The sequence below is a fragment of the Staurois parvus genome, unplaced genomic scaffold (genome assembly GCF_062004578.1).
Source record: "Staurois parvus isolate SC_StPar_1 unplaced genomic scaffold, SC_StPar_1.0 ptg000276l, whole genome shotgun sequence".
NCBI classification, from domain to species: Eukaryota; Metazoa; Chordata; class Amphibia; order Anura; family Ranidae; genus Staurois; species Staurois parvus.
In genome coordinates, this window is record NW_028318072.1 from 2,338,718 (window position 1) to 2,358,801 (window position 20,084).

At 41.1% G+C, this 20,084-nt stretch overlaps 1 protein-coding gene across 2 annotated transcripts in view; it reads left to right on the forward strand.

Annotated features, from left to right (window-relative positions):
* Positions 1-13,897, forward strand: part of CNNM4 (cyclin and CBS domain divalent metal cation transport mediator 4) — a 46,773-nt gene extending 32,876 nt beyond the window's left edge. For both annotated transcript variants that reach the window (XM_089681701.1, XM_089681702.1), the window contains 2 exons: positions 1,580-1,752; positions 8,418-13,897. In XM_089681701.1, coding sequence (XP_089537827.1) covers positions 1,580-1,752; positions 8,418-8,606 — 362 coding nt within the window. In that variant the 3' untranslated portion in view covers positions 8,607-13,897. The remainder of the gene's footprint in view (positions 1-1,579; positions 1,753-8,417) is intronic.
* Positions 13,898-20,084: the final 6,187 nt, after the last annotated feature.

A 20,084-nucleotide genomic window follows, 5' to 3' on the forward strand; every position in this document is an offset into this window, starting at 1 on the left:
AATGTTATCATTTTCTTCACACAACTAGAGCTTTCTTTTGGTGGTAGTTAATCAACACTGGGGTCTTTATTTTTTGCTAAGTTAACAAAAAAAGACTGAAAATTTTGAAAAAAACCCACATTTTTCTTTGTTTGTTATAAAAGTTTGCAAATAAATAATTGTTCATAAATTTAGGCCAAGATGTATTCTGCTACATGTCTTTGGTGAAAATAACCCAAATTAGGTTTTTTTTTTTAGTTTCTAGGAAAGTTCTAGAGTTCACAAACTATGGTACTTATCTGAATATTGATCATTCCTGAAGTACTGACAGCCAATCTAATTTCTTGAGGTCCAAGAATGTCAGAACAGTACAGATATCCTCCAAATGTCCCCTTTTTGCAAAGTAGCAAGTCTGACGTATTTCATAAGAGGCATGGCGAGTTTTTTGAAGTTGTGTTTTTTTTTTTTTTGTCATAATTTTTCGGAAAATGAAAAAATAAAATGTTTCAGTTTTTTTTTTTTTTTACATACTGTCATCAGTGCAGTACAGTGTAATCATATAACTGGCATGGCGGTGATCAGGGACACTGACTGGTGATAGTATGAACAAAAAAAAATATATATATTTTTTTAATTTTTTTTAATTTTCTTTTTTTTTTAAGATTTTTTTTTTTTTTTCATATTTCACTATGACCAAGGTAGTACAATGTTACCATAGTAACATTGTACTACTTTGGGGAAGTGATAAGTATTTTTTTTTTTTTTACACAATTTGCTTATAGCAAAGAATTACTTACAATTTAGGAGGGAGGGGCTAGTGGTACAAAAGGTAGTAACTGTGGGGGATGGACTGGTTGGAAGAGTAGAAGATTCCATTATTAGCTGAGGGCAGGATAGGCTTCCCTGAAGAGAGAGGTTTTCAGAGATCGCCCAAAAGTGAGCAGAGTAGGCAATAGTCTGATAAATTGGGGTAGAGAGTTCCATAGGATGGGAGAAGCTCTGGAGATGTCCTGGATTCCTGTGTCATGTATGACCTTGATTCGTTTAGTATGATATTCCCCTTTCAAATATATGCCTAATATTAATTTGCCCTTTTCCTGTTGGATTCTATAAATTGTATGTGGAATTGTTACATGTGTAATAGACGTTTTATGGCACACTCTGCATTCCTAAAGCTCTAATAGTCAAGCAGTCACACATGACCTGTAAGGCCGAGTTAATATTGTTTTATGATAGGGCAGAGGAAAGTGTTTTCCATGGTTCGTGGAAACAGACATCTTGCCAAGACTAATTAGCTGTTTACAGCCCTGGACAGGTCTGCACGCTGGGTCTATTTGTGTTTTAACTAAGATAAGAGGTTCTATTGAAGTTTGTTAAATTTACAGCTACAAATTACAGTTTTCAGGAGGAGGGGAGGAAGATTATTGCACATGAAAACCAAAAATGGCTGTTGCATACAGGTTCCATGTCTCTATTGCGCACAATCATTACAGTCCTTGCTATGGACAATGATATACTTATCGCTCGTGTAATTGTTTTTAACAATCTCCATAATTGTCTTATTAATGAACAATGTTTTCCATCTCCATTTCTGCTGTAGAGCTCCGATCCCCATCTCACATGGGCAGCTTGAACAGATCGAGATCCCTCAGCCATGAGCGTTCAGACTCCATGTCTTCCACCATCAGTGGCAGCAATACACAGCTCAGCACTCAAGCACAATACACAGCAGATTTCAGTGTGCGAGCCCTTGGTGACCTACAGTATGTAAAGGTAAGACAATTGTACAAATGTTTTGTATATTCATAAATCTAAAAAATGTATGTACACACAACCTTAAGGAACAAGATGTACTTACTCTCCAGTATTAGTTCTTTTATCTTCGTTAGAGGGGGCATACAGACAGTCTGAGCACGCTCAGGGCAACAAACCCCCACACTGTTGCAAAATACTCCATAAACGGGGTCTGCCAACTTGGCAAGCTACAGGAGCAGGAAGGGTGGAAGAATTACTGTAGACAGAAAATGCTGTCACCACTTAATACATGGGATAAGAATCGTGCTGGGGGGGGGGCAGTTTACCTAAGTTAACCAACTGATGCCACCTAGATCTAGGCTGGGGGAGCTCTAATTAACCCATGTCTTAAAATGGCAGTATGTAGCAGCTGTCATCACATGTCTTTAGACATGTTTTATTGAGTGGAACATTATTTATAACATGACATTGATTAAATGCCTGCCTAACTTCCGGCACTTTGACATCTGATCTAGAGGCTACCAGCCAGCTTGTAGACCATGGGAGTTGCTCTATAAGAGAATGAAGCTGGAAGTGGAATTCTTGGGCATTTTTTTGAACAGGCGTAAAGTGATTTTTTTTTTCCCGGCTACTGTGTTGATATTGTGCCACATAGTAATTCCAGCTTTGAATGACCTCCACTATGACAGGCAAAGGAAACTGTTCTGTGGGTATGTGTTATCTAAAGGAAATATCATTTGTATTTATTACAAGTATTTATCAACAACAATATATGCAGCAGTCTACATATATTGTACATTACATTGTTCCATGCCCTTATGAGCTTGGTCTCTAATTCACATACTAGGGCTAATTTAGACAGGTGCCAATTAACCTACCAGCATGTCTTTGGAGTGGGGGAAGAAGACGGACTACCCAGAGGGCGCATGCACAGGGAAGTAGTGTCATGACTGGAAGTCTAACCAATGTCCCTATTGCTGCAAGAAATGCTAACGACTAAGCCACTGTGCTGCTTTTGTAATTATTACAAAATCTTGAGCAAAATTTTCACCACTGACTTGACTGCAAAAGATGATTTACTTGATCATGTTTTATAGAAGGTCTTATGCACATATAATTTTTTTTTTACTGAGACCTCTTTCTCTACTTCCTGTGTCAGAGAACCACACTCACATATTAGACCAAGCTATAGTGACCAGGAGGGTTTATCCATGGTTTTGGGAAATGCTATTATGCAACTGATCTCTGGAATATGGAGCAAAAGGGGAACTATAGTTTAAAAAGACACAAGGAATTTGGTCTCTCTAAACAGGAAACCTAAGAAGCTACTATGGGTGATACTCTACCTCTTCTGAACGTTTCATAACTCATTACTTGCACCTTTACATACCGTATACCCTAAGGCCCCTTTCACATGGGGGGACTCCGCCAGCAGATCTGCCGGCTCAGCGGGGGATTTGTCCGCTGATCCCTTCTGATGACAGGTCCGTGTCTGCTTTGCTAACCCAAGGTTCACCTGTAAGCGTTTTCTGCAGCATTTTTTCCAGAAACACCCCACAGTCCATTCAACGTGATTTCCTATGGGACATGTTCACATCTCTGCTTTTTCACCCGGTGCGCTTTTTGGAAAGGGTCAGGGACTTTAAATGCAAAAAGTTGCATTTTTGGTCTATAGACTTCAATAGACATGCTGTAGAAACGCATGTAATGCATTTTTGCTGCGTTTTGCGGTTTTAATTTGCCTAGCAACAAGAAAAAAAAACGCAAAATGCATGTGCAAAAACGCACTGCAGAAACGGCTCAAACGCAAACGGCATAGGTGTACACCTAGCCTTATACAGAGTGGAAACGGACATAGCCCACTTTCCTCCATGGAAGGTCAAAGGTAAACCAACAGGTAGTCTGACTGTCATCTGATCCAATCCGCTAGACCAGGGGTGGGCAACTGTGGCCCTTCAGCTGTTGGAGAACTACAAGTCCCATCATGCCTTTGCCTTTGGGAGTCATGCTTGTAACTGTCAGTTTTGCAATGCCTCATGGGACTTGTAGTTCTACAACAGCTGGAGGGCCACAGTTGCCCATCCCTGCGCTAGACAGATGGGGATCAGATCCCCTATCTATTTGTTTTTAGCTGATCAGATCAGATGCAGGCTGGTTTAAACGTTCACATGTCTGTTTACATCCACCTTCATAGAGGGCAATGGATGGTCCAATCGGGTCTGCATGAAAAATGGACAGGCAGACCCGATTTTGGTCCACCCATGTGAACGGGGCCTAAGTCTTTAGAACATAACGTGAAATCTGATTGGTTGCTGTAGCCTACATATAATCTGTTTAGGCAGTTTTGGAACCCATAAACCTTAGCGGTACTTGGTGCACCCAGTGATTAAAGCTAAAAATTTCAGTGCTAGTTTGTTGCCTGAAACTTTCAAAGATGGTGTCCACATGGAGGCTCAATTCAATATGTGCAGATGCTATACAGTTTTCATCTTACTGCAATACAATGAAGCAAACACTTAACATGGCTCTTATGTGTACTGAATAATTTAGTTTAATAGCTTTTTTTTTAATTTTTTCCATTTGCGCATCAGGAGCACATGCCCGGTCACCTAATTTTCCTTCTCTGCCAACCTTCCATCTACAGTTTGTAAAGTGATTGTAAGCCCTCACCTAAATAAAACAACCCATTCAGTTTAAAATAGAAATGAAAGGCAAAACATTTGTGTATAAATATTGAAAAAACATTATATACACTTTTTTTTATTTTTTTGTGTGTGTTTTTCATAAGTGATCTGTTCTTGGATGCATAGGATACTGGGGGAGGAGAAACAGCAGGACACTGATCTTCCCAGTGAAAGTGTGTGTGTGTGTGTGTGTGTGTGTGTGTGTCTGATCATTAGAGGAGAGCAGGCTGGGTTGCTCTCATGCATAGTGTGGTCAATTTTTAATAGGAAAGCAGAGGAACTGGCAGGAACCCTAGGGATTTCACACAAAGGAAGCAATACAAAGAAAACTGGATACTTTTTTCATACAAGTACATAGTACAGCAGGCACATATCAGGAATATGAAATGTTGGGTTTACATACACTATATTGCCAAAAGTATTGAGACACCCCTCCAAATCATTGGATTCAGGGGTTCCAGTCACCTCCATAGCCACAGGTGTATAAAATCAAGCACCCAGGCTTGCAGACTGCTTCTACAAACATTTGTGAAAGAATGGGTCGCACCGAGGAGCTTAGTGATTTCAAGTGTGGTACCGTGATAGGTTGCTGCCTGTGCAATAAGTCCATTTGTGAAATTTCCTTGCTACTAAATATTTTGCGGTATTATAACAAAGTGGAAGCAACCGGAAACAACCGCAACTCAGCCACGAAGTGGTAGGCCACGTAAAATGACAGAGCGGGGTCAGTGCATGCTGAAGCGCAGAAATTTCCAACTGTCTGCAGAGTCAATAGCTAAAGACCTTTAAACTTTGTGTGGCCCTCAGATTAGCACAACAGTGTGTAGAGCACTTCATGGAATGGGTTTCCATGGCCGAGCAGCTGCATCCAAGCCATACATCACCAAGTGCAATGCAAAGTGTCAGATGCAGTGGTATAAAGCATGCCACCATTGGATTTTAGAGTAGTGGAGACGTGTTCTCTGGAGTGACGAATCGCGCTTCTCTATCTGTCGGTCTGATGGATGTGTCTGGCTTTGGTGGTTGCCAGGAGAATGGTACTTGCCTGACTGCATTGTGCCAAGTGTGAAGTTTGGTGGAGGGGGAATTATGGTGAGGGGTTGTGTTTCAGGTGGTTGGGCTTGGCCCCTTAAATCCAGTGAAGAGAGCTCTTAAGGTATCGGCATACCAAGACATTTTGGACAATTTCATGCTCCCAACTTTGTGGAAACAGTTTGGGGATGGCCCCTTCCTGCTCCAACATGACTGCGCACCAGTGCAGAAAGCAAGGTCCATAAAGACGTGGACAAGCGAGTTTGGGGTGGAGGAACTTGACTGGCCTACACAGAGACCTGACCTTAACCCAATAGAACACCTTTGGGATGAATTAGAGCACAGACTGTGGGCCAGGCTTTCTTTTCCGACATCAGTGCCTGACCTCACAAATGCTCTTCTGGAAGAATGGTCAAACATTCCCATAGATACACTCCTAAACCTTGTGGACAGCCTTCCCAGAAGAGTTGAAGCTGTTATAGCTGCAAAGGGTGGACCAACTCCATATTGAACCCTACATACGAAGACTGGGATGCCATTAAAGTTCATCTGTGTGTAAAAGCAAGCGTCCCAATACTTTTGGCGCTATAGTGTATTCTTTAATATGGCCTTCTGTTTTTGCAACATAAACGATACTTATTATCTTAAAACTTGTTGTAATTTCATGAGAGCATGAAGAAAGCTTTTTATCATTGGTGCACAGGTTGCAATTGAAATGTCCTTAACATATTACTTGTGTCACAACCAGTTGCAGCTGCTCAGTGGTAGAAATTGACAACGGGAATGCTGATGTGTGTTCTTACCCTAAGGGTGCAGCAAGCTTCCAGATTGTGTGTAGTGCCAATACAGCATTCCAAAATTCTGGACACTCCCTGGCCATAAGTACTCCTACACTTGATTCTTACAGCTAGGTTTTGCTAGATGATGATTCCTGCTTGGAGTTTTTTGTTTGTCCCTTAGCATAAAGAAAATCTTCAAATCAGATGTGTGGCAACTTAAACCAAAGCCATAATGTTTCATTATTTTGTACAAGGGACAAATAAGGATGTTGTGCAGGTGCCAGAAGTCATCATCGACTGATGACATTATCGGTTGGTAGGGTCCCGGCAGCTGGCCCAAGGTTCTAATGTTGCACAATAATGCCTATGGCTTTGTGTAACAAAAAGGTAGCCTTGATTCACGCACTGGCTTGTTGACAATTTTAGGCATTTTGCCATGGCACACCTGATGAACCCAGAAGGCACCCTGGCTGAAAAAGGCTGCTGTAAAGGAGTGTAACCAATAGGATATGAAACTGTTATAGCGGTGTTGCGGATAAACCACTTGGCTTTCTGTTTCCTGACATCTGGACAGAGGTCAGTGGTTCATTTGTACAAAATATGATATTAATATTGTGTACAGAAGTGTTTTTTCAACCGAGGTGCCTCGAAGAGTCCTCAGGGGTGCCACGACAACAGTTCAGTCTGAGCATGATCCTGTGTTAACTCTTGTGCGCAGAGAGAAGGGAAAGAGGGCACATCCCGCACTTCCTCTTGGCTCTCTCCTCCTTTTTGTTATCTGTACGATTAGCATCAAAATAGAAAGCTGTGCGTATCCCCGCCCCCGCGTCCTACCAACTGATGACATTGTCGGTGGCTAAGGACATGTTGCGCAGCCCGCATAGCTTTCGGTTTTTCTGGCAAGAATACAGATAACAGCAGGGAGGAGCAGAGAGCTGGGAGGAGGTACGCAATGTGCTCTCTCCCTCCTCTGTTCACAGGAGTTAACAGGATCGCTTTCACATCAGAATGTACAGGGTTTGATTGCCTCCCCCATCTCCTCTCCTCCCCACAATGCTCTTGTCCAGGAAATTGAAATTGTCAGTGGAAGGTGGTAAGTAAACTCTGTACAGTCTGTGGAAGGTGGTAATTAAACCCCTGTACAGTCGGATCTGAGAGCAATCCTGCATTAACTCCTGTTTACGGAGAGGAGCTGAAGGGGGGAGAGAGCATAGTCTGCACCTCTTCCCATCTCTCTCCTTTTGTCTGCTGTTGTCCTTAGTGCAGTGATGAGATAGACAGAATTTGTGGTGGGGGAGTATTTGGGAGGGTTGTGCTTGGAAGGGGGGAATTTGTTCTAGGAGTGGAGATTGGGAGAGAGAAGATTTACAACCTAAAGATCACTGAACTTTGCCTCACAGCCTGCATTTTAGGGTTTGTTCACACGTGGTTCAGTGTAATAACACATACAAAATTGCACATTTTCCTTTACCATCAAATGTGGTGCCTTTTTGCAGATGTGTATGGGTGCCATTAATTCTTAACGACACCCCTATTCATCTAGCAAATTCACGTACGTTCATGCCTGCTAAAATATGTGGTTTTACAGTACCAAGTGTTTTAGTGCTGCACGCTTTTAAAAATCATGCTGGCACCTTTTTGTATGTCTAATGCACATAGAGCAGCCCATGAACAAATGCGACGTGCCCTATAGGACATTTTGATTGCGTTTTATAAGCTATTACATTTGTGCCTGTGGTGTAAACTGGGGCTGCATTTCTTATATTCTTTCTGTTATATGGAAGAAATGGGGTAATGGTGGATAAACAGGGATTTTTAGTTACTATGAAAGAGAGCTTTTGTACGTCTTTGGATAACAGGATTGACAAGTAAAGAGGAAAGTGAGCCAATCCATTTTGTTCTTAAATTTCAAGGGAAATGCCTGTCTACTGTATGAGTACTTCAGAATTCTTCATGCATACAAGATTAGCATACATGGCTTTTTCATTCACTGGAAAAGCTTTTGGTGTCTGTAGTAACTTTACATTTTGGAAATGTACTGATGCAGATGACTACCATGTAAAAAAAGATAAAGGAATGTTTTTTTGTAATGAATAGCGGCATAGTTGGAAAATGCTGGGATTAGCTATTTATTACTGATCATTACAGTATGTTAAGAAAACTTGTTGATATTGTCAATTTTATTCAGATCTCACGGGAACAATATCAAGGAGCTCTGATGTCCTCCCGGATGGATAGCAGTCCGCAGTCTCCTGAAGGTGGAACACACAAGCTGGAGAGCACTATATCGGAGCGCAGTGAGGTTATGGTGGACGAAACAACCAGTCTTTTAAATCAGAGGAACTCACAGCACAGTTTGCACCACAATGCTGTCTGACACCAACTCCTATGCTAAGTATCGATCTGCATGTACTTTACCTGTGGATCAGCCTAGAAAAAAACACTTTGCAATATTCGACTGGGCACACAGTGCCAGTGCACTGCATGCAAAGCTTTATCCTAAGAGGCAAGAGTTTCACAAAGGCTGCAGAGCTGCACTGCACATGTCAAAAGGAGAGCGATTCCTATTGAGGAGTGTTCACTATAATATTCTGCAGCTCATCAGTGGCCTGTGATGAAAGGGGTTGTTCTACAGCCCTGAACTTGTCTAGAGGAGAACACAAGACTACCAAAGGGGATCTGGAAAATCTGCAATACTTTTGGGAATGAAATGATGCTGAGTGGAGCATCAACTCAGGGAAGGAGTTCTATAAGTGCACTGGAGACCCCTGCCTCAAAGGGGGGATCTATTTGTTTGTCTTCCAGGGGAGTGGGTTGATATATTATGCAGTTGCAATTTATTGCCCATTGCTAGAAGGGCCCTCCATAAGGTTTTTGCCTTGAATAGCTCTGGCCCTGCCAAAAAATTTGAAGTGTTTTGTTAATTCTTTTCTCTGTGATGGAAGGCATTCTGATACTGACATGTTTTTTTTCCCAGCACTCCAAATAGGAAATGGTGGTGACCAATAATATACCAGCAATCAAACTGGTTACAAAGCAGTGTCATAGATTGAACCAATGGTAACACTCAGTTTTCTGTCAGTATTTTCTGCCAGAGATGGGGAGGCTCTTGTTGAGTTCATAGCAGTATGGTAAACATTTATTGACCCAAAGTATTTTGTCATGTTCATGTGGTGAGCATTGAGGAACAACAATGGATTATCCATGTTGCTGTTATGGACTATTGTCTGTGCTGGCCACTGCTAACTGCAGTTTGAAGGCCTTGTTCTTATGGCCTTAACAATAAATAGTTCTAGCGGATTATTCAAGTTCACCCTTTCTAGAAATTAGCAATAGATATTAAAAATCTGTGCAGCTTTGTAAAATGTTGGTTGATTTTACTGTTTTACTTGTAGGCCATGGTTCTCTACAGAAGCCTGGCTAATAAATTCCGAGTTACCAACCCCCATATCCTAACTTGTTGCTAGGACGCTAAAGCTGTAGGATGCTCACTCCAGCAATGCAGAGCTGAAAACCAACATGTTTCTAGTCCTAGCAGTGAGGCAGGACATAGGGGTTGCTGACTAGGAGTGTATCAGCCAGGCTTTTGAGGGGACCCAAATGGTCTACAATGTGAAACAATAAAAGTAATGATCATTTTACAAAGTTGCACAGATTTTTTACATCTACAGGGGCCCTTTGACTGCATAGGCTTTTTTTCTGGAAAAGGTGAACTTGGCTGTTAAGTGCAATAACCCATAGCAACCAAAATCACAATATATTCTAACATCAAAGCAGTATGAGATAGATTGGTTGCTATAAGCCATGGCAGCAAATTGCCAGTTGATAAGCATTTATTGAGTATGGATGGTAATGTCTTTTTTTGAGTATAAACTTTCACACTCTATTTTTCTATAAATATTTGTTTACATTACAGTTTAGTTGTACTGTGGAGCATATGACTTTAATTCTGTTTTGGACATGTGGCGTAAAGTGTGAGCCCTGTGCCCAATTACAATCATTCATAAAAGATTATATATATATATATATATATATATATATATATATATATATATATATACATACACACAACGTTTTACTTGCCAGATTTGTAACTCCGTTCTGCTTTTGTGATCAGATGATTTCCTTGCAGACTAAACTGCAGTTAAGCAATACGGTACAGGACCTGCTCCAGCCTGTGCCTAGACCAGGTAGAAGTAGCAGCACTATGTAGACTGACAGAGCTGTGCAAAGCAATAGAGTCCTGACTAGCTCAAGGGGCTGACCCTCCCCTTTCCCTCTCTGAGTGCTGCTGTGCAGGAGATTACAGGAGACCTGTGTACTGCGATATAAGTACTTATACTTGTTTTGCCTGTTGTTCTGCATTAACTGTACTAATACAGCACGGAGACCTAAATATTTGACCTGGCAAACCTTTGATTTGCATTTCTTGGCCTGTAAGAGTGTCACCTGTTCTCTATTTTGAGCAAGAGGTTTCAACACTACAGTTTTCTCAATGGCAAGTGAAGCAAATGTACACAGTGTGCTGCCTGACGTTGCAATCAAAGCTACCCAGTGTCAGTATCTATGTCCATGTAAAATACTAATAACTACACGGAGGACAATTTCACCCAGGAACAACCTAAATGTAGTGGACATGGAGCCCAGTATCATAGGCCTAAAACAAGCCCTAAAATGGTTGTAAAGGCAGAAGGCTTTTTTTTTTTAACATTACCTTACTGCATTATGTGCAGCAAGGTAAAATGCCTTCTAGATGCAACTTCCCCCGCAGCCCCCTAAATATATACTTGAGCCCGATCTTGATCCTGCTATGTGCACCAGAGCCGAGGCTCTCACTCCTCACTGGCTTAGATACTGCAGCAGGAGCCGTTGGCTCTCACTGCTGTCAATCAGAGCCATGGGCACACAGAGCACAACTTGGAAACAAGCACTCATGAGTGCCCTCAGAGCAAGCGGCTTGCTATGGGGGCACTCGGGGGGGGGGGGGGGCCCAGAGTGCCAGCGAGGGACCCCAGAATCAGAGCTGTTCTGTGCAAAACCATTGCACAGAGCAGGTAAGTATGACATGCTTGTTGTTTTAACAAAAAAAAACCCAAAAACTTTTTAATATCACTTTAATAGTTTCAAGGTCAGTGTAGTGTTCGACATGTTTTTGTAGATATGCTGCTAAGGTTACCCTGGACAACATGGTGGATCTTCATTTCTTGTGCTGGAAAAGGGTGGTTTGCACAATGTTCTCCCATACAACTCTCAAATATATCTCTTTATTAGTGCATACTAAGCACAGTTGTCTTCCTGTGCTCCTCTATAGGACTGCAGCACCAAAAAACCAAGGGACTTATTTAAAATATGTATCGTAATGCTTCCTCCCTGAGAGCAATTGTGAGTCTTGCTATCTCCAGTGGTTTCTGCACTTGAAGTATAACTAAAGACAAAACGTTTTCCTTACTTTTGGATAGAGTGGAAAGGTATTGGAAAATCTATTTTTTCATTGCGGCCTATGCCCCTGTTAGGGAGATTTGTCCTCTCTATTTGTCCTGTTTACCGTTAAAGTGGAGGAGGCAAAATCTAACTACTCTTAAAATTGCTCCCTCCCACTTCCTACCTATTCTTGTTAACCAGTGTAAGAAAGATCTGTATACTTGCTTATTTTTGGTTATCACATGATCCTCTATGTCAGCCAATGCTGGCTACAGGGGAGAGGAGAAAGTGCTAAACAACGGTTGGCAATGCCTGAGAGCAGTGATGTCCATCCATAGGCTCCTTTTGGCCCAACCATTGTCAGTGTTCCCTATTCTGTCTTGCTGCTTCCGCTGGCTAACAGGGGAGTTAGATTACGTGACTGACCTGAGCAGCCTGAAAATAGGTAAGTACACAGGTCTAATCAGAATAGGTGTTAGGATGGGGGAGGGAGCATTTATTTTTAAGAGTAGTTAGGTTTTTCCTGGAATTCTACTTTAATACTGAGAGTGGAAGCGAAAGAAAGTACCAAATTTTAGGTAGTCACCAGAGTAGGAATAAAGGGGAAATCTTTTGATGGACATACTAGTTCCCTTTATGACAACCAGGGATTCCCTCACTTTGGGGAGTTTCTGCTCACTTACTGTTTTGGCTATGGGATAGCAAATGAAGGGTAAATCTCGGGACACAAATGGCAAAAAAGATAAATGGACAGGAATTATAACCCTCCACTTTTTCCAAATTGAGAACAAAAAGTTCTTCCTTCAGCTCTAATTTGAGTAATGAGGTCCCCTGTGATTTAGATAAGCAAAAAATACAAATTTGGAATGTATAGTTCAGATACTTTTTTAAAAGCAAATTTTCAATTCTGTTTGTTTCCAAGCTGTTGTATTAGCTTAGTCAGTGGGGTTTATTTACTGAAGCTGGAGAGTGCAAAATCAGGCTCACTTCTGCATAGAAACCAATCAGCTTCCAGGTTTTATTGCCAAAGCTTAATTCAACAACTGAGGTTAGAAGTTGATTGGTTTCTATGCAGAAGTGAGCCTGAGTTTGCACTTTCCAGCTTTAATAATTAAACCTCAGTGTGTATAATATAGACATACTTTTAGGTTGTATGCACAGGTATTTTTAATGCTTGCTTGTAAATTGTGTGCCCATCACAGTAGGTTAACTAATGGCACTACCGTGGGGACATATTCTGTAATTTATAGCACAAATTGGCTTTTTCAAGGAATAGTTTAGTGTTGAACAGTTCTTCCTTTTTTTTTTTTTTTTTTTTATATATATCCCTGTCCTCTGTACCCATAGAAGCACTTTGTAGTGTTAGCATGACCCATCCTCGTAGGGTTACAGTCTGGACAGGAAAAAGCTACCCTTTGGCAGATTCTGAGTAATCGATAGAATATGTCAAGTGATGTACCACATCTGGTTCTGCATTGGTTATGCTATAGATGTGGTTGCAGACATGCAATGTAAGCAACTCCAAACCTTTTTCTAAACCACTTATGGTTATACCCCTGTAAGAAAATGTATCTATATTATGTACTACCCCCTTTAAACCACCTAGCCTTTTGATTACCTTTAGAGGCACATATTTTGGGAGTAGGAACAGTGTCCATGAGAATATCTGCCTCTTGCAAACTGGTTGCCTCCCATCTCCGTAGGTCCAAGGTGGAATTGATTAGTCCATGCTAAACTGATATTTCAGCCATGTGTTGGGTCTGTGGGGTTGAAACAACAAATGGCTACTTATATCTTCTGAGGCTTTCTCTGATCTTCTTCATAATTTAAAATAAGAAATTCAATAAGAGTGGATATGTGGCTGGGACCAGGGAACTGTGGTACAGAAGTTTTGTCTCTGAGAGACATAAAAAGCCTTTGGGTGAGATCACAAATATCAGTTTTGTCACACTAATGTTTTGTTTTATGGTTTTAATTTTATTTGATGAGTGAACAGTACGCACAAGCCATAAACAGTTTCTTGTATCTGGAGCTGCCATCCTCTGTAGTGGCAAATCAGATCCTTCTTGCTCAGGGACTCGGAGTTAATCAGATGTGAGAAATGGTGTTTACGGAGTTCCAGAAGAAGGGAAATGTTTGCTTTATTTTTTTTTTCCCCCTCAGGAGGGGTGGTGGGTGGAAAGAGGGTACGATTTCAGATGACTGTAAATATATAATTGTTTAATTATTAAAGAGTTTATTATATAAGCTTGCTTGCTTGGAGTTCATCTCATTCTGTTTTTGGTTTGTCAAACCGGCGTCATCCAGAGTGTTGTGTATGATCCATTCACCTCTATAGTGAATGTAACGCTGTTACAGGTGCATGATGGCATATTGCTAACATCTAGCAAATGGCACAAAGGAGCAGCACTGTGTACTGATTTGTGCCACGGTTGACTTGAGGCTTGTGCACATGATAGGCTACGTTCACTATAAGGCTAAATGGGAATGCTGTATTTGAATTCATGCCTGAACAAGCTGTGTCTCGGATGAAGAGTCCTTGCACATGATGGTATTTTGTGACTGGGTTTTGACAAGTGATATTATAGAATACAGTATGTTCTAATGCAATGCAAAAGTTTTTTGAATAAGCATTGACAACTGTGGGAAGAAAGAAGGTCGTCTGAGGATGTTTTTGGGAAGACATGAAGATAATGCAGAGCTCAGAGAGTAAGGTAGGGATTTCTGCTGGAATAATCGGCATTTAAATCTGCCTGTGGTAACCTTTTTAACATGGAACCCTTGAAATAGCTTTCAGGCCTTGAGGAACCCCTCATAATAATTACTAGATCTACAGCTCATGGCACATTGGTGTGAACACTTAGATGACATAAAATAATCAGGAATGTGGTGTACTAAACCTCTTGACCGATACTTTATAGTAATACTGAAAATAAACGATTAATTATTGACGGTGAAAGGTGTATTGTTTCCTCAGATTGGGCGGTCAGTGAAAAATACACTTGGTTATCTTGATAGTCAATTGAGATGTGCCCCAATTAATTAGTGTTCACTTAAGTGTCCTAAACCGTGGTCAATGGAGATAGCCTTGCTTAGATTTTTCTTTGGTGGTCAATGGCAGAAGGGCCCCATAACTCTTGGAAGAATGCACCTTTCATGGTTGTCAATGAGAAGCATCCCCTCTTTTATTGACAGCTGAAAAGTTTGGTGTCAGCAGTTGCATATTTGAAAGCTGGCAATTGATCAAGAAACCCTGAGCAATCTGTGGAGGAACCCTAGTTGAGAAATGTCTGTGCTTCATGGTTTAATAGCCTGGTCTAGCCAAAACCTAAAGTTCACATTTCATATAATATATTGGTTATGAATAATCTTGAATTATATATTATATTTTGTGTTTTTTCTTGTGTTCATAATAGTTCTACACTAGTTCCTTTTTATAACTGGATAATATAATTATTATATACTGTATATCTCACATTTGCTGAGAGGATGTCTTTCAATATTATATCAGGTTGCAAGGAATATTTTGTGTTATGTATGTCTTATTAGGCAAACTATATGGTGCTTCGATGACAGGTGTTTTTCATAGATATAACAAGCTGTTTGTTATGTTGTATGGGGCTTTACTGAAAGTAAGGGCCAAGATACGCAGGCTATTTAAGCTCAGTTGAAGCTTCCTTTTTATTACTGTAATGCCATCAGGTTGCATAAACCATAATATATTTTGACTTATTTAATTTGTATTGTACTGTTGTATAGCAGCTAGGGTTAAAATGATTCAGACCTGCTGCTCAACACAGTCTGATACACCCCCAGCACACAGGGTTCCTATCAAGAAATTTGACGCTCCTTGAGAAGGGTTCTTGATTGGAAGCACTGTGCAGGGAGCACATAGGACCGCTGGACATCAAGACCAGTGTGCTCTGTGTTGAGCAGCAGATCTGTATTTCTGACAAGCTGCCAGCACAGTAGAACTTTTTTTTAGGGACCAATTCACCCAATTGCTTATGGCTGTACACTGTTCAGTCTATATAAATCAATGACAGGCTGATGGGATCCACAGGTGTCTGCATGTAATCGCACATGGATTGATCAACTGCAGTTAGGGAAAAATGAGTGGCCTTAGACACAGTCTGTGCACAGAGCTGCTCATCTGTACCTAGTCTCATGTAAATCGCTCCCTGAGCGATCACATGCAAACGGCCGCAGGCAGTGTCAGCTTGACATTGATTTGCACAGGCTTCCTGTCCACAGCTGAATATAAACACCTGGCTGTAGCCAGGGCAGAAATACGCTGATCTGGGCAGCGGATGGGCATTAGCAGCTGTGTGAGCCCTAAGAGATGTAACCACATACTAACCATCACAGAAATAGGCTAGAGCTTCACACCAGATCAATCCTGCTAAGATTGCATGTGAATAATCCCTGAGTATGGCAAATGATTGCTAAACAGAGTAAACAAATGGCTCCCTGTGGAGTAAGCCACACAAGTGGCATGATGTAGTTTTGCATGATTGCACAATGCTCCATTCCTGTGTATTGGATAGTTAAAAGAAGCTACTACATGCTACTCCAGAGGGGAGCCATTCGTTCATTTTTATGTAGTGATCATTTACTGCACCTATAATTAGTCACTTGTGATTTTAGTATCAGAATTGGGCTACTAAAAAACATCCTGCATGGCTATGTCCTTTTCAGGCAACTAACAGCAAGTTATTAAGGTCTCATTCACACAGGCACCAACAGAATTCTGCGCATTTCAGTGCCTAGGTGTACGTATACTGCTGCTGACAGCAGCCTGTACAAATTAGTGACAAACTAGTTACATGTGCAGTGTCCAAAGCTGGTTATTCATCCTTAGGATGTGCATATACAGGTGAAACTCAAAAAATTAGAATATTGTGCAAAAGTTCATTTATTTCAGTAATGCAACTTAAAAGGTGAAACTAATATATGAGATAGACTCATTACATGCAAAGCAAGATAGTTCAAGCCGTGATTTGTCATAATTGTGATGATTATGGCTTACAGCTCATGAAAACCCCAAATCCACAATCTCAGAAAATTAGAATATTACATGCAATCAATAAAACAAGGATTGTACATAGAGCAATATCGGACCTCTGAAAAGTATAAGCATGCATATGTACTCGGTACTTGGTTTGGGCCCCTTTTGCAGCAATTACTGCCTCAATGCGGCGTGGCATGGAAGCTATCAGCCTGTGGTACTGGTGTTATGGAAGAACAGGATGCTTCAATAGCGGCCTTCAGCTCTTCTGCATTGTTTGGTCTCATGTTTCTCCTCTTTCTCTTGGCAATGCCCCATAGATTCTCTATGGGAGCTGTAAGCCATAATCATCACAATTATGACAAATAACGACTTGAACTATCTTGCTTTGCATGTAATGAGTCTATCTCATATATTCGTTTCACCTTTTAAGTTGCATTACTGAAATAAATGAACTTTTGCACAATATTCTAATTTTTCGAGTTTCACCTGTAGTTTGTGAGAATGTCATTGATTTGTTTAGTGGCTGTTTGTGCACTCTTGTGCAAGGAAGTACACTGAATTCTGCCTGTGTACGGCCCTCTGTGCCCATGTTAAATGAGCCTTATATAATGCTTTAGCTAGAGCCAGCTAGTAATAAAAGTATTTTTACTGTGCCAGCAATTTTCAGGACGCAATGGGCCACATAAAAGCTGGCTAGGCAAGGCTAGGTTCATACTTGCATGTAAAAAAAAAAGTGTTTTTTTTTTTTTTTTGATTATGCCAATAGAAAGCCGGTTACTAGGAGAAGGAGACTGGCTGTTAGGCGAGAAAAATGTATGCTTGCATGTCTTTCAGGCGCTCCCATTAATGTTATTGGGGCAAAAGAGAAAAAAACACGCAGATTTGCACCAAAGGAGTGCTTGTACTTTTCTAAGTGTCCCAGTTGTCCATGGCAATTAGTTAATTCTTCTGTTGACAATAATTTGTCTAGGATAGAAAATAAAAGCTAGCCATATGTAAGGCGGGCCCTTTGTGAGAATATTTCTATAATGCTATTTGTTTTACTAAAATTGTACCCAATATTGGTACTGTCCTCAAGTACGGCCATTGTAACTGAGGCTCCATATACAAATATGGCTTTGTTTACATGGGCATACTACAGCTTACATCCCTGCGAGGACTGTGTTTACCCATGCAGGAATGTAGATAGGTGTTCCTTGCAGGCAATCCCATTGATGTCAATTGAGGAACAGCTGCTGCACGGATGCACTCATGGGCACACTGTCTGCATTCGGAACTGTGCAACTGCATGGTTGTCAAATTGGGAACAGCAACTGTGTCCATGCAGCTGCTGCATCTCAACTGACATCAATGGGACTGTCTGCATGGGGATGAATTACACCTGCATACCCCTATGTGGGCAAAAATGGCCCTCGCCTGGATGTACACTGCAGTGTGCACATGTGAACAAGGCCTATGGAGACTTCTTTTTCAGAATCTAATGCCACTTGAAGATCAGTCATATGGCTATGTTAGAAAGCCTTGTTCTTAGGTTAAGGCCTGCATGAATTGAGCTTATGTTTAGTAAAGTAAAGGCACACCACAATCTGTACAATCTTCTCTAGATTTATCATCCACTGTATAGTGCAAGGGACTACCAGATTTGATGCAAATTGTCTAGGCTGTTTAGGGGTGGCCTATTTCATAGTTTTGATAAATGTGAAGAGTGTACAGTGGTTTGTATAGTGAATGGTTGGCTTAAAGGGTTTGTTTATTACCAAACAAACTGCCTATGTAGATATGGGGTGTCTGCAGATAAAAACAAACAGTGACTAAAGTTGAACCTGTCCTTGTTATAGGTGCAGGCCTATTACATACCTCCTGAAGCTTGACTGGAATACTCCCAGGACTTTGCTAAGTGAGGCCTGGTCATTACTGCTCACCTCCACCATCACAGGAGTGAGCTTTCAGACACTGAGCTCACAGCTACTGCATCAGGGGAAGAAAACACATGTGAGGGGGGTTTGAATCAGCTCACTTCTGTGATGGTGGAGGTGAGCAGTAACAGCTTGGCAATGTCCTAGGAGTATTCCAGTCATGCATCAGGAGGTATGTAAATGGCCTACACCTATAGGCTTCATGAGGTATGTAAATGGACTACACCTATAGGCTTCATGAGGTATGTAAATGACTTACACCTAATAGGCTTCATGAGGTATGTAAATGGCCTACATCTATAGGCTTCATGAGGTATGTAAATGACCTACACCTAATAGGCTTCATGAGGTATGTAAATGGACTACATCTATAGGCTTCATGAGGTATGTAAATGACCTACACCTAATAGGCTTCATGAGGTATGTAAATGTCCTACACCTAATAGGCTTCATGAGGTATGCAAATGTCCTACACCTAATTGGCTTCATGAGGTATGTAAATGGTCTACTCCTAGAGGCTTCATGAGGTTTGTAAATGGCCTACACGTATAGCAATGGCATTATTCAACTTTGGTCAGAGCTGCAGAGTTTATCTACAGATGTCCCTTATCTTCATAGACAGTTTTTTGGAAAAGATGAACTATCCCTTTAACCAGTTCTCGACTGCGCTATAGCCAAAAGATGGCTACAGCACTGTCGGCTAGTTCTGGGAAGGCATCCATGGACTTCCTTCCATAACCATACCCCTGTGCGCCATCTGTGATCGCTGTTTCCTTCAAACACAGTTGATCACATGACTAAGGAACGGGCCAATCATAGCCACTTTACCCTGTTATCAGCTGTGATTGGACACAGCTGGTCACATGGTAAAAGAGGAAATGCCAGTTATTGGCAGTCCTCTCCTCACGCTGACAGCGCATTAGGAGAGTAGAGTTGGTAAGCGGCATTTCGCAGGGGGACATCTACACTGATCATCAGGGCACTGATCATCAGTGTAGCCCCATCAGTGCGGCCAATAGTGCCCATCAGTGTCCATGTGTGCTGGCCATCCGTGCCATCTAGCAATGCCCATCAGTGCAGCCTATCAGTGCTGGAGAAAAATTACTTATTTACAAAACTTTATAACAGAAACTATGAATTTTTTTTTTTTTTCAAAATCTTTTTTTTTTTTTTTAGCAAAAAATAACCCCAGTGGTGATTAAACACTTTGTTTAAAAAAAATATCATTTAGTTTAGGTACAGTGTTGCATGACTGCACAATTGTCATTCAAAGTATGAGAGCGCTGAAAGCTGAAAATTGGTCTGGGCAGGAAGGGGGTACAGTGCCTGGTAGGTAAGTGGTTAAGAGTGGACACCAGAAGATGTCTGCTTTTGCTCTTGTTCCATAGAACACAGTGAACCTATTTTCAGAGAAGTGCTAAACACTGAAAGGGTTGTTTTTTGTTTTTTTTGTACCAGTAAACCTTTTTGGTGTGTGCTATGGTAGCTTTTAGAGTATCTATTTCCA